This window comes from Sminthopsis crassicaudata, chromosome 3 (assembly GCF_048593235.1).
Source record: "Sminthopsis crassicaudata isolate SCR6 chromosome 3, ASM4859323v1, whole genome shotgun sequence".
NCBI classification, from domain to species: domain Eukaryota; kingdom Metazoa; phylum Chordata; class Mammalia; order Dasyuromorphia; family Dasyuridae; genus Sminthopsis; species Sminthopsis crassicaudata.
In genome coordinates this window covers 473,605,807-473,623,708 of record NC_133619.1, presented here as the reverse complement: position 1 = coordinate 473,623,708, position 17,902 = coordinate 473,605,807, and the positions used below count along the sequence as shown (strand labels likewise).

The following is a 17,902-nucleotide window of genomic DNA, read 5'->3' as shown; positions in this document are numbered from 1 at the left end:
GGTCACTTGCTCCCAATATTTCCATAATTAATGCTCTAGAAATCAATTCTTCCCAGATGATAAGAATCAATTCATAAAAGAATTTCCCTTTGTTTATTTTCTCCATATTTGGAAGTTTAAAATTATCATTAAAGCAACTCAAGAAATTATTAACTCTATCATCTTTCACAGAAAGTATTAGTGCAGACTTCTAATCAATTGAAGTCTCCCATCAATATATCCTTTCATGATAATGCCAAGATTGATAAAAGTATGTAAAATAATCTTCAGAGGCAGAACAAAAAACCAAAAAGTTAGCAGAAAATATCAAATCATTTAAAATTATGCAATATAATTTCTAATTTACATAGTTTCTCTTCCAGAGGTTCTTAATCTGGGGCTGTAAAAAAATCTTTCATGTTTTGATAAATATATTTCAGTGGAACTGGTTTCCTTTGCAATTCTATGTATTTTACTTTATACATTTACAAACATTATTCTGAGAAGGGCTCCATCCATAGTCTTGCCAAACTGTCAAAATGGTTCATAGCATAAAAGGTTAAGAAATCCTTTCTTCCATCTGTAGTAGACTTTTTTTAACTCTTCCTAATAAAAGTTATTTTTTCATGTTGATTGGATACTTGGGTTAATTATAAAGAGTTAGCCATAATCCTGTATAATAAAGAAATGTGAAGAACATAAAAGTGATACAAGCATATCATAGTATAATAATGTTTTTCTCCATTTTTGCGGATGGACTAAATCCACAAAATTTTGGTCTAATGTCTGAAACCTACACAATTTGCCAAATTATTTACAATCTTGTTAAAGATTGGGGCACAGATATATCATTCAGCATCTAAAACACCCTTCTAGTATATCTTTAGTAATTTCCTGGTTTTCACTTTTTTTCTATAGGCACAGCAATGTTTTAGTTGTAAGAAAGTAGAGGGGAAAGGAAGGAAAAAAAGGAATAAAGAGTAAAGCCCAGTTTCTTTAATGGGTCACAATTCCATATGGAGTCTTGTAAATGAATGTGGAGAACACAAAAATCATGATTATCAGTAAATGTCTGATTTGTATTCTTATTTTATATATCTATATACCCAGGGTCACATAAAATTTTTTGGGTGGAAAGGAGTTACAAGTATAACAAGTTTAAGAAACCCTTAAAGTAGATTACCCTAGCTGTGATGGAAGGACAGGTCTAGAATGATTAAAATTAACAAGGGCAAATAGTCATACTAAGTGCAGAGCTATGTTAACACATACCTCTTCCAGTAATTCCAAGCCTTCCACTACAATCCTATCTCTGAACAGCACACCATCTGCTTTACAAGTAGGTATGCAACAAATACAGATTACCTGGAATTTGCAGATGTTAATTTAATTAGTTGGGAGGTGATCCTGGGGAGAAGTAGTTTTTCCTATTTTCCCAGTGATTGGTTCTATAAATTAGGACAGGGGAAGGGAAGACCCAACTTTTAATGAACACATAAGATATAGCAATTAATATCTCTGGAAGTATGAAAATTAATCAGCACACTACAAAAATAACTGAGTACAGCACAAAGAGAAACTGGAAATGTTGTTAGAGCTCCCTGAGAAATGACAATTTCTTTAGGGCCAGACTCAACCTTGTCAATGGTCATATTTTTATATTTTTTATTATTAAAGCTTTTTATTTTCAAAACATATACATAAATAAGTTTTAACATTCACCCCTGCAAAACTTTGTGTTCCATTTTTTTTCCTCCCTCTCACCCCTTTCCTTAGATGGCAAGTAATCCAATATATGTTAAACATGTACAATTCTTCTATACATATTTCGATAATTATCATGCTGCACAAGAAAAATCAAGTGAAAAAGGGAGGAAAAAGAGAAAGAAAACAAAATGCAAGCAAACAACAATTTTTAAAAAGTGAAAATACTATGTTGTGATCCACACTTGGTCCCCACAGTCCTCTCTCTGGAAACAGATGGCTCTCTTCATCACAAGATCATTGGAACTGGTATGATGATAATTTTAGAACAAGGAAGTGAGAATACCTTAAAGGAATCAAAAAGGCTTTGAGAGACTGGATACGTAAGTGAAAAAGCAACCACAGAAAGCTGTGTCTTATTCAAAAGAATGAGAGTAGATACAAAGGCAATAAAATAGCCCTACATGTTATGATGTTATATACTTGTATAGAAAATGCCATCAACTTGCTAGGGAAAGCCTAGTAGAGGTTATTAGTGAGGGTATAGTAGGGAGATACAGGTGTGATCCTAGTGGAGGAAAACATTATATATAGACCATTGGCCAAGAAGAAGGGGAAGGTTGGAGAAGTGGAAAATGAATTCTAGAAGCATCACAAAAAATAGAACAGAACCAAGATATAATTGTATTGCAATTATCCAAGCATCTGCTTGGAACTTTTTTTCATTAAAAGCAGAGCATCTGAAGCTTTCTTGACCTAGTTTTTGGTAATTTAATCTTCAGAAAGTAGAAGAAACACATTAAAAAACCCTGTGAGATGGACAGCTCTGAACACAATGTGTAATCTTTATTATATAGATTTTCTTGAGATGGAAATTTATTGTTTCATATTTTGAATCCTCTCATGTTCTGATATGCACATGGCAGTGATTGTTTCTTTGTTTTTTCTATTTTGCATTTAAGTTTTAAACAAATAAATTTTCTTTTAAAAATTTTTTTTGATTTTTTTGATGACAATGAGGAACTTGTTTCCAAAATGAAAATAAACAGAACTTGGTATCAAATCAAATAGAGGTCCTAATAGCCAAAGAAAATGATGGCTCTATTCTCTAGACTTTAAGAGAAAAGATAAGTGTAATTTCATAGTCTAGAATGAAAAATGGAAGATGGAAAACTATCATATCAGAGAGACCCCATTCACAGGTGTGCTTCCTGTATAACTATTCTGCAGATTTTATGAATTTAGGATTATTTGGCATTGTGCAGCTTACTATATTGTATCTCCAAACTCATCTCTCTTTGAAAACAGTTATACAAATTAATATGTTTATAGAATTAAGATATATTGATCTTATTGGAAGTTCAGTTGATTGACAAGTATGTAAATCATTATTAAAAATTAGTTCAACCAAATAATTCCTTGTTATATGTACCCATTTCTAATAGTAAACACATATACACCACTGTTGTGTAGAGAAGACATGGCCACTAGATGGGGTGAACAGAGAGGTGAGGTTCATATGAAGGGAAAGGCACACAGAACTAGAATACTGGGGACAGAAGTGGAGGCTGACTTGCTGATGAGGTCCTGAGTAACAAAGTGAGAAAATGCTTTCTCTTGGCAGAGAAAGTTCAAAGTGCTAAGATTACTCCACGAAGCAAGCAGGGAAGGGCATTGATTAGGTTTCAGTTCAACCTTATAGCCCATTATGTGGAGATCTTGGATAAACCCAACCTTATTGTATCTAATCAGAAAGCCAAGTTTTGTCAAATCCCATAAATCTGTCCCTGGTCCATACCATCTTGCTAAATCCCTTTTGGGTTAGCCCTCTAGGTTGTTCTGCCTCCTAGTGTCTTTCTCCTCTCCTCTCCCCCCATGTCTCACAGTGTTTTGCCTCTCATTCCCTCACCATGCCTCCTGATATCTTTCACCTTACCTCATCCCCTACTCCTAACCGCAAGCCTCATGGAGTGCAACTCTATATCATATTTCCCACTCCTGGGTATCTATTGTATCTCTTAATTTTGTCTGTAATCTTTTCTCACAAATAAACTTACCTTTTGTCAAAGAGAATGGCCATTGTGAATTTATCACATGACTGAACCCCAACATTTGATGTCAAATCCCAACATTTGATGCCAGTTACTCTCCTAAAGCACATCATTTGATGCTTGAATATCAATTTCAATATTTGCTGCTGAACCTCAAACGCATTATTGCCATCTAACTACTTTTGGAAAGAGAGGACAGGACAATAAAGAGAAAATGACAGCAGCAAAAATACTTTTTGAGCTTTTCTCCAAACCAAAGAGAAAAAGATTTAAACTGCCCCTCTCCATAATATTATCCAACACAAAACAAGTAGTAACAGCAAGAAAGAGAAAAGAAAATATATAACAAGAAATTACCCTTCTTAAAACAATGGTACAATAGTAAGAGAGAAAACCCTAGCCTCACTCCCTCCCAAAAAAGTTCTACCTTTACTCTTCAATACATGTATACACCTTTTTTTTTTTTTCCCAAACTGCAAAATATGGAGTTATCACTGATATTCCTGCTTTCCCATGGTATGAACTTGTGTAGAAAAACTCTATTCTAGCCTCTTTCACTTTTAGCCTTGAAAACACTTGTTTCTTTTTTATATAAACGAGTTCGAAAACTGAATAAAAGATTATTATAGAGCACTTAGGTATCTTGGAGCTGGGATAGGGAAACCTTTGGTAACCTATTGCAGATTGAGTTCTGCCAAATTATGGATTGGGAATTACAAATTATGACAAGCTAACAAAGAGGTTTGGGAAGGGGACAGAGAGACCTTGTTTTCATTAAAAACGGTTTTTATCCTAGGTAATATTTTGTTCCAGAATTGTTCATTCATGGTTTTGTTGAGCCCTGGATAATAAGCCATAGCCACTCCCCTCCCTTGCAATTAGGACTGGGAAAATTTAGTTTAAAAAAGAGCCTTGAAGCTCTGATTCCCCTTTTTACAAATCATTGTATCATAAATGTCCAGGTGATTACCTCAATCTTTGCTAGGATAATTCCCCCTCCTTTAAATACCTCACCTCCCATGCCTCATTGAATCCTATCCTTGATCTTATTTTGACCCTTATCCTGTCAGGTTTAAGATATAACCCTTTCTGTATTCTGATGGAAGTGGAAATCTTCAACATAAAGAAGATCCAACTCACTTCCAGTTGATCAATGATGGACAGAGGTAGCTACACCCAGAGAAGAAATAATGGGAAGTGAATGTAAATTGTTAGCACTAATATCTGTCTGCCCAGGTTGCATGTACCTTCGGAATCTAATGCTTATTGTGCAACAAGAAAATGGTATTTACACACATGTATTGTATCTAGGTTATATTGTAACACATGTAAAATGTATGGGATTGCCTGTCATCGGGAGGAGGGAGTAGAGGGGGGGGGATAATTTGGAAAAATGAATATAAGGGATAATATTATAAAAAAATATATAATTAAAAAAAAAAAGATATAATCCTTTCTTGGAATTATGGCTTGTCCATCCTCCCAGTGTCCTTTCCGACCCCTCTGCACCACCTGCCTTTATTTCCCCTAAAGCTGCAATATGTTAGGTTAAAATTGTATACTCAGGTTGTGTATTTTGTTTACAAAACCTAGTTAGCTAAAACCTTATATAAGCTCTATGCCTCTGTTTATCTGCATTGAATGCTTTGGATTGTAGTCCCATTCAGTCAGCTAGTTTCTCTGGTATTACCGTTTATGGTCAGCAAGGTTGATGTATTGCCCCTTTCAAGAGACAAAAAGTCACTCATTTTGTGAGCCTATATTCTAATCCTATCCCAATGCTACTATGTGTGTGTGTGTGTGTGTGTATATTTCTTTTTTCTACCAACAGAACATTCAATATTAAGGTATGACATTCAGAAATACTGTTGGGATTTCAGTATTGATTCGGGTGGTAGTCCCCTTTAAGATTCCTTTCTGATCCCCAACCCCCATGACAGACTTTTGATTTACAAGTCTTGTCAAAAGCACCCTTTTGAATTCCAAAGAGATATCTGGATCTGAGCTAACTTGGGCTGTCCCCAGCCCCCATTCTAATGATCTGCTCAGATTTCCCAACTCCCACCTAGCAAATTCTAGCCCTCAATGAGGGACCAACTTGGGACTTCACCCATGGGCCCCTGTAACCAAATAAAAGGGCCAAGCTGGAATCATCTCTTTGCAGAGGGTGGAAACATGCTAGCATCATGCTTTGCATCACAGACTTTGCTCTGTCCACCACTTATGGTGTATTTCTCTCTTTATCTAATAAAGACTTTTTACTAACCAGACTTGGCAAACCACTGCCATCTCTTTGCCAAAAAAACCCAAAAAACCAAAACACAAAAACAACAAAATCCAAATGGACACAAGTGAGATGATTGAACAACAACAACATATCAGCATCCTTCCTGTTTGAACAGCCCCAAGATATCTTGGGGTTTACTGACTAGATTTCTTGAGGAACAAGCCTTATAAAATCACCCTGGATTTCACTGATTGCCTAACAAGTTTCGATTCAAGCCCTAATTTGTCATTGTTACACTCTCCCAATTCCCCACCTCCATTATTTCAGAGTAAATATAAATAGCAATTTCTGTTTTGGCTATAAACCCTAAGGATCTTCTCTTCCCAAATTGACTTTTTTTTTGGGACTGGTTAAAAGAGGCTACTCTTTGCTTCAATTCTTACTTATCCCTAAAAAGACTCTATTCTCCCACTGCTTCCAGGGCCATCTGCAGTCATCCTAATCTATATCTTGCCACTGGACCCAGATGGCTCCAGAGGGGAAAGTGCACAGGCCTCCCTCACTTAAATCCAACTCACTTGCCTGTCATGGCATCTCATCCCCAATGTTATGGTCCTCTTAGAGAACGAAGTACAAACAACAATAACAAACATTGAATACTCAAGAAAAAAATTCCATCAACACTATAAAATAATCATTTTAAAGAATTAAGAAGCTTATAATTAACCATCTGGCTACATAAAAAGCTCTCTGATAGATAAGCTTATAATTTAAAAAAACATGTAACAAAAAGTAGGGGCACACAACCAAAGGGTATGGCATGAACCAATAAAAATAATGTCAAAAAGAACAAAGTTAATAATGAAATGAGATATGAAAAAAATACTGTGGACAAGAAAAGGAGATGTGTTGGGGTTTGTGGGTTTTTTTTACTATATCTGGGAAAAATATGTTTCTGTACATAGACAATGTTACTGGCTGACCAAGAGAGAGAGCAGAACTAATTAACTTCCATTTTGTTTCCAGTGTTTCTTATAAAAAAGTAAATTAGCTTCTGAACGAAAAAACAGTGAAACAAAAATTAAGAGGAAAGTGGAACCTTATATATATATGCATGTATATGATTGAAATTTTCCCACCTAAAATAAAGGAGACTGAGGCAGAATTCTTAAGCCAATGACACTTTAATAAAGGGTCCATGGTTCCCTCCAATGAAGTGGATCTCAGATCTTCTTCATAATCTGAGATCGCTTCTTCCAGAGCCTGTTTTTATAGGGCTAGATATCCAGTCACTCAAGAACAGCTATACCAAATACAGATTGATTGACAGGTTATGCATAAACTAAAATAAGCAAAATATTATATCAGCTGGGTCACAAGTTGGGTGAAGAAAGAAATATCTCCACATAACATAGAGTTTTCCTTAGGTTGGGCAGGAAAAAATGGTACAAGCTATCATAGTCAGTTATCTAAGTGGTGATAAGATAGTCACTACTGACCAAGAGATTGGTCCAGAAATACCAAAATATTTTGGGGGACTTTTCATGTAGTTGTCACCTCTGTCACCCTGGACTTGGTCACCATGACAATGAAAAATAAGGGTGGAGGGACTCTCATTGACTTCCTATAATTAAGGAAGTGAATTTATAATCTGTAGCTTGAAGTTCCAGGGCCTTATATATGAACTTTGATTAAATGATTGGAATATAGTAATGAATGGGACTGATGGGATGAAGTTTTCTCAGTATTGAGACTGGGCCTGGGTCACATGATCTCTATACCCAGTCTTGAACCCTGGGATGCAGGAAGTTAGTGAAGTTACAGGAAGTAATGTGAACCACAGGAAGTAGACAACATTGGTGACCATTGGTCAAGGATGGTTACATCCTTTTAGTCTATCCAGTGAAAAGGCTCTAGTCTTTTCCCATTTAACCAGGTGTTTTGCTTCCTGCTGGTAAGGTTCCAGGAGCACATGGCAGGATAACTCCCAGGTGGGTTTGGGCCTTTCCCTGCAGGTATTAAATAATGCTTTCTCTTTGTACCTGAAGATGTCTTTGATTAGTTAATTTGGGAAAGAGGGTCTTATACCCACCCCACACTGTAAGGATCCAAATGAACTATTTCTTTCTCTCTTTCTCCACACACACACACACACACACACACACACACACACACACACACCTCTACACACATAGGTGATATATGTACATATATAGATGTCTGTGTGTATGCATATGTGTCTATCAGACATAGCTCTTCTGAAAGAGTTCAAACCATTTATTCTAGCTGACTCCTAGGGTACCTAGAATAACCCTAATCACTTTTATTTAATACAATAACATTTCCAAAGCATTTTCCATACAACAAATTGTCCAATCAGTTGACAAACATTTATTAGGCACTTATTATGTGCCTGGCATATGGCCATAGGCACTTGGAATACAAAGAACAAAATAATTTCCACTATGGAGAACTTTATATTTTCTCAAAGGTGGACTACAAATACATACATACAACACACACACAACATGAAGTCATTAGGAAGGAAGCCCTTGGAGAAGGAGCAAATATATTCTAGGCACATAGGATGGTCTGAGCAAAGTCACTAAGCCAGGAGGAGTGCCATGTGTGAGTAATTGAAGAAATCCAGTTTGGGAGTATGGAAGGAGTAATATATAATGAGACTGGAAATATAGGTTCACTAGGTTATGTAGGGCTTTAAAAGTCAAATATAGTTTTTATTTTATCCTAGAGGCAATAGGGAGTCACTGAAGTTTCCTGAGAAGAAAAAGGACATAGACAAGTCTGTGCTTAAGGAAATCACTTTGGGAATCATGTATACTATACATTAGAGTAGGGAGAAAGAGGTAGGGAGAATAATTTAAAAGCCACTATAATAGTTTTTGCAGTAAATAATAAGGGCCTGAATTAAGATGATGCTTGTGTGAAAAGTGCGGAGAGATCTAAAAATGTTAGACATAGAAATGCCAACTGCTGAGATATGTGGGGCAAAACCACAGTACCCTAAAGAGTATATATTTGCATTCTAACAGATTTTAAGAACTTAAACCAGTAGTAGTTTTTGTTTTTTTGAAACTAGGTCTCTCCATCTCACCTGGGTTGAAAGGGCAATGGCCACCCATGTGTCAAATCCCACTGCTGATTAACACAGGAAATTTTTATCTCTTCTTTTTTTGACTTTGGCAGGTCCAAGGGTTCCCCATATTTATGCCAGAGTTAATATGAACACCGTTTGAGCTTTAAACCTGCAGTATCTTACAATTCTGGAAATCAAAAGCTCCTCCAGCCTTAGCTTCCCCCATGTCCAGCCCAATATGAGGATTTCAAGAACGATGGAAGATATTTTAGGAAAGGGATTCTTTTTTTTTTTTTTTTTTTTTTTTTAGCCCTACTTGACAATACCTTATATTTGTACAACACTTTGAGATACATACATATATATATATATGTGTATATATATATATATATATATATATATATATATATACACATATATATATATATATATATATAATGATCTCATCATTGGATAATTCATTATCCTGTAAAATTGCAATCTACCTGATTCTCACATTTCATTAGGACCCTGTGCTTCTTTGACTAGAGGGCAGAATCCTGGACTCCAGGGCTTCTGTTTAAAGAAGGGGCTCAGCACCTTCTTCTTCCTATTTTCTATCAGCTACACTTTCAGGACTTCATTATACCCTAACTGAGCACTTTCCTTTCTCCAATCCCCTTCCTTCCTCTATCTCCCCTTTTCAGCTTCTTTTTGTGCCTTTTCCAATTAGCTTCTTAAGAACAGGGATTTGTCTTCCCTTATTAAGTTGCAAGCTCTTTGAGGGCAAGGATTGTTTCTTTTTCTTTGTATTTGCATCCACAGAGCTTAGCACAGTGCCTGACACATAGCAGGAACTTAACAAATGTTTATAGACTGAATTATTTTTGTAAAATACAGATGTTAATAATAATAGAAAAAGTACTTTCACATTTGTAATCTCATTTGATTTATAATCATTTGAATCTTCATAGTTGATGAAGCAGGGAGGGCACATATCTGTTACAGATAAGAAAACTGAGATCCAAAGAGGTGGCCTATCTTAAATCATGTGACTAGAAAATAGTGGAGTGAAGGCTAAATCTGATATCTGGTACATAGAATTGAGGGCTGAAGAACTTAGGGAATCATCTACTCCTATCCCATTGTCTTAAAGATCAAAGAAACTGACACTGATGTCTTAAAATTTTTTTAGGATAAGATTGCTGAACTGCTGTCAGTGAGCTTTGAAAAATTAGATACTCTATGGCTAGAAATGGACAAATATGATCCTAATTTCCAAGAATGAAGGCCTATAGGTTCTTCAAATTATATATCTAGAATTTAATGCCCAATAGCATCAAAATTCCTGAAGAGATTATTAAACAGATTTGTGAACATTTGGAAATAGACATACTAATCATTAAGCATAATGAATGGGTTCACTAAGAAAAAAATGCCAGATTCACTCCATGTCATAGAATTTTAGAGTTAGAAGGGACATTAGAGCCATCTAATTCTGACAATATCATTCTCTCTGTAACATTTCCAAAAAGGAGTCAACTAAACTTTGTTGAATGTCTGTTGGTGAAGGGAAATCTCTCCTTAATCTACTTCCCTGTGTCTTACACCTTATTATTCTGCTTCTGATGACTAAGGCCAAACACAATAAATTATTTTAAGACAGTTTCCTTGTCCAGACACCCACTCCAATATGACATGATGTCTGTTTCATCTTTGTTCTGATCAACTCTACCTTGTCCTCAAGGGACATGACCCGATTTGTTAAAGGCTAGGGACTGGGCCTATAACTTCATTAGCACAGAGAATTTTCAGTTTTGATATGGGGGAACTTCCTCTATTTAGTGAGGTTACTACCATTTCTGTAATTTATAATCTTGGAGAATTGTCCAGATTTCTGAGACATTAAGTAATTTTCCCAGGGTCATAAAGTCATTATGTATTCGAAGTGAAACTTGAATCCAGCTCTTCCTAGTTTTGAGATAAGGTCTACTATGCCCTGCTATCTCCAATTTGTAAATATTCTTTCTAAAATATAGCACCTGAACTGAATGCTCTAAACATTGTTTGAATAGGGCATCTATCACTTCATTTCTTCTCAAAATTGAGTTACCAGACTGAAAGATCAAAGAAATAACATATATATAGATTAACTCATTTATAGTGAAGCATTTGATAAAAGCCCACATATTTCTGTTAACAAATGGAGAGCTGTGTGCAGGATTATCATGTAATTGGATGGATTGGATGAATTAATAACTGCTTTATTTGAGAGGACCAAGAGAGCAATCAATGTCAAGGCTCAGTTCACAGCCCTATTCTAACTTAACATTTTTTAGTGACTAATATGAAGACAAAGGCTGCATGGTTATGGAATCTGCAGCAAACACTGAATTGGAGGAAGATGGCTAATATGTCAGATGAATCATGCTGCTTCCAAAAATAGCTCTACCAGTTGGAATAAGGATCAGAATCCAAAGAGAGAAAATATAAAGGTGGCATGATCTTGAAGTCCCTGACCATCCTGGTCACAATTTTGCTTATGCTTTCCAGATTCTTTTCCAGAACTGAATACAGCATTCCAGGTATGTTTGGCCAAAGGGACTGCCACTATTAATGAAATCTAAGATCAACTTGCTTTTTTAGGTTATAATATTGCACTGCTGGTTATTATTAAGCTTGCAGTCTATCAGAAATGGGGTAGTTCCTCAAATAACCTGCTTCCTATTTAAGTTAGAAACAGCCCTGTGGCTTTTTTTCTCTCTCTCAAATGGAAGGAAATGAGCAAAGCCATTTATAAAATATTACTAATGAAGAGTACAGTCTTCAGTTAGATTAACTTTAGCCAAATGAAAATGAGGAACAGAAAATCCAGAAATGGTCTCAGCTCTGAAGAAGTGTCTAATGAAGCTGGAAAGATAAAAAAATATACACATAAGAATTATAAGAACTGATAGCAAGAAACCACATAAACAAGAACTATTTGATCTTCCAGGCTCTATTGGATTCAGCACCTGAGTAGTAAAATGATATACCCCTTAAGAACGAGAAATTGGTTCTGTACTTTTTAAAGCACCTTGCTTTGCAGAAGAGATGAATTCCTTGGGTATTAGATAATCTGTGCAAAAAGAAATCCTATAGACTAAATTCTTTTGTAAACTGGTCAACTACTTTTAATTTCTCTTTTTAAGGGTAAAATATAAAATATTTTTCATATTTAGGGGATCTGAGTTCAAATCTAGCCTCAGACATTGACTGGCTGGGTAGCCATGGGCAACCAAGGCAATCTATGTTTGCCTGGGTTTCTTCAACTATAAAATGGGGATATCATAAATAGCATCTGCTTCTTGGGGTTGTTGTGAGGATGAAATGAGTTAATATTTGTAAAGTGCTTAGCATAGTGCTTGGTATATAACAGAGACCATAAAAATGCTGGTTATTATTATTGTTTTATACCAAAATAAAGTGAGGGATAGAACACAAGATATTACAATAGGACTTGGCTACAGCAATCTGACTTGTCCCTATCCATTACTATTTATCTTTTTTATCAGCAATTTGGACAAAAGGAGACATGATATACTTATTAAATATTCAGATGACACAAAGCTGGAATGGAAGGGGTAGTGGTTGGCCAAAACAGAGAATAATGGAGAGGTTTTCAATAAGATCTTGGTGGACTTAAAGCACTGAACTTAATGAAGTAAGATGAAATTCAGCAGGGGTCTCACAGAAGGATTTTTAAAAACCAATTTTTTTTCTATAAGCACAGAAGGGAGAAGAGATGATCAGACTACAGTTTAAAAAGAACCTGAGGTTTTCACCAGGCTATAAGCTAAATATGAATTGGCAGTGTGATGTGGCACTCAAAAAAAACTAATGTAACCTTGTGTTAAGGAAAGCATGATTCTCCAGGTATAATGGGGAAACTGGCTGTCCAGTCTTTGGAGCACTCAATGTTCTCTGCTTGCTACATATCCATATGGTGGCTTGGTGAGGCCTATCTTTGTGATGGAGGAGTTCTTTCCTTCTGTTTCAGAATAGGCACAGGTATTCTCAGACTGTCACTTTTTGGCTTACTGGATGATGAAGAAAAGCCTTTAAGTTGATTGCTGAGTCAAAACAAATGACTGTATGCACACAAAAGGCTTGAATGACAAAATCTCTCCCTCTTCTGCCTCACCACCAGAGATGGTGAACTAGGCAAAAACTTCTATAAGCTGTAAGTATGCCAATGTGGGGACAGGAAACAGGAGCAGAAATAGCAATGGCAGCTTCCTTATCTCTCCACCTGGCCATTATATGGCTGAATACATGTTTGATTTTTTGTGGGTTTCAAAAGATGAGTAAGGCAGAAGTCTAGCAACTGGAGTTCATAGTAGAATCTACCATTAGTTACATTAGTGAGAAATCAGCCCTGAGGAATGAGCTGCTTAATCCAGCTCAGCAATGAATCAATTCAGCCAAAAAACACTATGTTCTATCTCTACACAGGCTATGTATGCCCAGGGGCATGCTGGTAAATGTTTAACAGATCTCCAAAATAAATTTATATATTTATATATTATTTATATATATATACATATAATGTAATTTTAAATTTAATATGCATTATTAACATTTTATCCATGGTTTCTTAAATCCAAATAATTAATAAAACAATAAGTCCTGATTTGTTAATTTCTGAGGAATAAATGCTCACAATGAAAATTTAATAATTGGCTCTTCTAATTCAGTTCAAATCAGCTCCAGTATACTCCTATTTATACTACAGCTAGAAGTAAACCTGAGGGAGGAATGTTTCATAGCAACCATTTTAAGTTTGAGTCTAATCTCCACAAAGACTAAGGTGGCAGTCTGCAAACTTTTATAATTTTGTTCTTGCTGTATTTTTTCAATAAATACCCCTTTGTAAAAGCTAATTACCTAAAGTTAATTGGTCAACTAATAATGGAAAGAATACATAAGATGGGGATTTGTTATTAACCTCTTCAAGTCCAGAGCAATAGCTTCTCTGGGGACCGGCTCTATTAGTCCAGATGTGGGATGGGAGGGAACTCCAGAGTTTAGGCTACAGGGATCCCTACAGGGATAAGTAGGTATCATATGTATGCCCTGGCCACACTACTTCTAAGTATTTTGTATTTAGTTCTAGGCTTCATAGTTTGAGGAGGACATTAATAAATGGGAAAATGCTCAGGGAGCAACTAGGAAGGACCTTAAATCTATGCCAGAAGGGGATCAGATGAAAGAATTAGGGATATTTAGCCTGAAGTAGAGAAGATTCAGAGAGGCCAAGGTTCATATCTTTGTTTAAGGATATGAAGGTTTATCAAGAGGAAGAAGGACTGGATTTATTCTTTGTTTGGCTCCAGAGGGCAGAACCAGGTGGGAAGGGTGAAGAGACTAAAAGAGGTTTGACACCAGGAAAAATATTCTAACAGAGCTATATGAAAATGGGTAAGGCTATTTCAGGTAGCAAATGTGTTCTCCATCACTGGGAGCTCTTCAGGCCAAGGATGAACAAGGGAAAGCTGAGATGCCTTCCAACTCTAAAATTTTGTGATTCTGTAATTATCCTTTCCTCTTAATTTTTAAACCCTTTTAGAAGCCTATAAGTCCTATTTCCTTTTTTAAAAGAGCAATTATTAGTTCTGATAAACATTTAGGGATTTAGAAGCTAGTAAAACAAAACATTTTCAAATTGTTACCTTTTTTTTTGATGTGGCATTTTATTCATATAATTCTTCAAGAATGACTGGGTATGGTATCCAAAATAAGTGTTGTATTGGCTTGGAAATTATCCTTTATATCAGCTTTAGAAAAGTTTGTTTCTGAAAGTGTTTTAAAATATCCTTGACTCTCTTGATGATCAGGTTTCTCATTATCATGAAGGCTAGTCACATCAACTACAAAGAAAAAACTATAATTTAGGACTAGCCATAGGCAAAATTCTAAAACGGGGAAATTCATCTTTAGTACCCTATTTTTGGCACTTAATGTCGCCATAATGCCTCCCAACCTCCCTTGACCTACAGCTTTAGTTGCCTTCAACCATCTTCCCCAAATCAGAAACTATCCTTCTTATGTAGTATCCCTTTCATTCTATACCTCTTACAGCCAAATATAGTTTGTCATTTCAATGTCCTATTTCTTTAGGACTGAATAAGTTGATATGATAAATGTTTTTGTAGATATACTAAATTAGAATATAATAATTAGCAAATAATGTATGATAATGTAATCATATTAATGCATACTAATAAAATTTATTAATCATATATTGATATCATGTATGCACACATGCAAGTAATATATATGCTTTTTTTTTTTTTTTAAACCAAAGGCCATATGGAGGTAATGTTTTAACATGCAAAAAAAGAACTGTTATAGTAGGAGAAATTTAAATAACTGCATCAGGTCAATGGAAAGATATATTGTAGCAGGCTAGGCCTTAAGAGTATCCCACCAAGGCTAGCTAGCTTTTCTTAACTAGTCCCTCCTTCCTGAATTTTTATTTGTTCTCTGTTGTCAACCTTAATCTTCTTTTTACTCTTAGTACCTTTGGAATTATCTTTTTTCAACATTCTGTAACTTATATCTTAGTTTTGTTTCTCTGAACTAACCTTTCATTATGTCCTCTTAACATTCTTCATTTCACCTTAAAATTATTTCTTTTTAAAATTTCACCTTTTATAGGACACCTTCCCCAATCCCTCTTAATTCCAGTGCTTTTCCTTGGTTTATTATTTTCTATTTCTCTTGCATTTAGCTTTCTTTATATATATTCGTTTTCATATTGTCTCCCCAATTAAACTGTAAACTCCTTGAGGGCAGGGACTGCCTTTTGTTTCTTTTTGAATTCCTAGAATTTAGCATAATGCTTGGCACATGGTAGTCAGCTAATAAATGTTTATTGATTATTGATTGATTGATCTTTCTCTCTTCCCCAACATCCATAATTTCTTTGCTTATCTTCCTAACAATTCCCATCTCGTCTTTTGGCATATAAAGTATAGCCTCTATTCCCAAGTGGCCCAAAATTTCTAAACTTTTTTTTTTTCAAATGCCTTAATTCTTCCCTCTTTCTCCAAGTATTGCCTCCCCTTCTAAGATTCTATGATTAAAAATGAAGAATAGATATACAGTGTGATTTGAGAAATAAATTAGCTTAAATAAATTAGTTTAAAATGACTGAAGATAATATATGGTGCATATACAGCACACAATTTTCATATTAGTTAGAAGCAGTCTTCTATTTCTGTGCATTCAGAATAAAGACAGCTGTGTTTATTTCAACAATTGGCATTCAAACAAATGTGTAATGTGTTTATATAACATCTACTTGATATCACATTTAAAATATATTCTCATGTGAACATGAGCTTTTCTACATTTTAAACCTATTTTCCTAGGGCTTTAATTTTTTTTTACTTAGTCATTACCCACATTCCTAATTCTTTCCAAAAAATAAAATAAAAAATCTCTTCAAACTCTTGAGAGAATGTCATAAAATATGTTCAACCCAATAAAGCTGGGAAAATAAATTCAGCACCAACAATACCAGCATTGTTATGGTTCCCCCCCAAAAAAATAAATTTATAGGAATCTTACATTTGAAACAGCAGATAAACGTTGCTATAGAAATAAATTTAATTTTCTTGTATTTTAGTTTCAAGAATAGCATGGCAATTACATTTTTTAAAATACCAAGTAACGTCAACATTTATTTCCTTTTGAGTTTAGAGTCCTGTGGGATAAATTATACTTACCAATCAAGGAATTTTCATTTTTCTGTCTTTTCTTCTTCTGCTGTTCCTAGAAATCATCATGATAAAATGCATATGTTGAAAAGGGACAGTCAGCATTCAGTATTCAATTTACATTGCCATTAAGCTCCAAATCAGAGAACTCTCAAGAGAAGCAGAGCCAAGAGGAATTGAAAACTTCCCAATGGAGCACAAAGAATGATGGTTCAACTTGCTAAAATATTGCTACTTTTCAGTCTGTCATTAGGAGATGAAAAACTGTAAGAAATCTTTAGGAAAAAAAAAATTTTATCTGAATAAATGGAAGAATAAACTACTGCTTTCATTGAAGTATTTATATAAACAGAAGAAAAATAGAAGCATTTATTATCCTGAGCATTTAGATTTCCAATGCTCCATTACATTTCCATCATTATAATTTTGATTTCAAGATGCATTAACAATGCCTCTGAGCACATGTAATTTAACATACAACAATAACAAATCCAATGAAATAAACATTTATTAAACACCTACTGTGTGCAGAGCACTGTGCAGCATGGGAGAGATACAAAGTTTAGATAAGACATCGTTCCTGTCTTCATGGAGCTCAAAGTGCTGTAGGAAGGAATATGACATACACACACACACACACACACACACACACACACACACACACACAAACCCCCTATAAAACCAAATAATACAAGTTACATAAAACAGGTACAAATAAAGAGCTGTGTTAGGTTTGAGAAAAGGCACAGGTTGAGGACATCAGAGGCAATAGCTCATATCTTCAGAATAATCTTAACCTATACTTTCATCATCACCACTTAACATTAACTGATCCCTCCCTAGGCCCAATATTGTATTGTATTTTCTAGAATTTTCATTTATAAGGTTTCTACCCTCTCAGCCAGTGTACCCATATCCATCAGTGAAATTTCCTGACAAAATAAATGGATCAATGACATCTTGTATCACAATAGAGGACCACTGAAGCCTCATGAGTGATTTCTGAATCTGTAAAATAAAGTGTCAAATTTTTAGTTCAGACACATAGATAGCCACATTAATATAGAGAGAGCCAGACAGATTATGTGATCCTGGACAATCT

At 35.1% G+C, this 17,902-nt stretch overlaps 1 protein-coding gene across 10 annotated transcripts in view; it reads right to left on the bottom strand.

Annotated features, from left to right (window-relative positions):
- Positions 1 to 1,991: 1,991 nt before the first annotated feature.
- LOC141563008 (NEDD4-binding protein 2-like 2) overlaps positions 1,992 to 17,902 on the bottom strand; it is an 81,304-nt gene continuing 65,393 nt past the window's right edge. For 6 of the 10 annotated variants that reach the window (XR_012488304.1, XR_012488303.1, XM_074303510.1 and 3 more), the window contains 2 exons: positions 16,810 to 16,855; positions 14,750 to 14,946 (listed from right to left, as the gene is read on the bottom strand). Coding sequence is in view for 8 of the 10 variants with exons in the window: in XM_074303510.1 (XP_074159611.1) it covers positions 14,786 to 14,946; positions 16,810 to 16,855 (207 nt within the window). In the remaining 2 variants the exon portion in view is untranslated. Of the gene's footprint in view, positions 2,030 to 9,501; positions 11,948 to 14,749; positions 17,404 to 17,902 lie in introns of those variants that run through there. The other 4 variants (XM_074303514.1, XM_074303512.1, XM_074303513.1 and 1 more) reach the window with 4 other exon arrangements.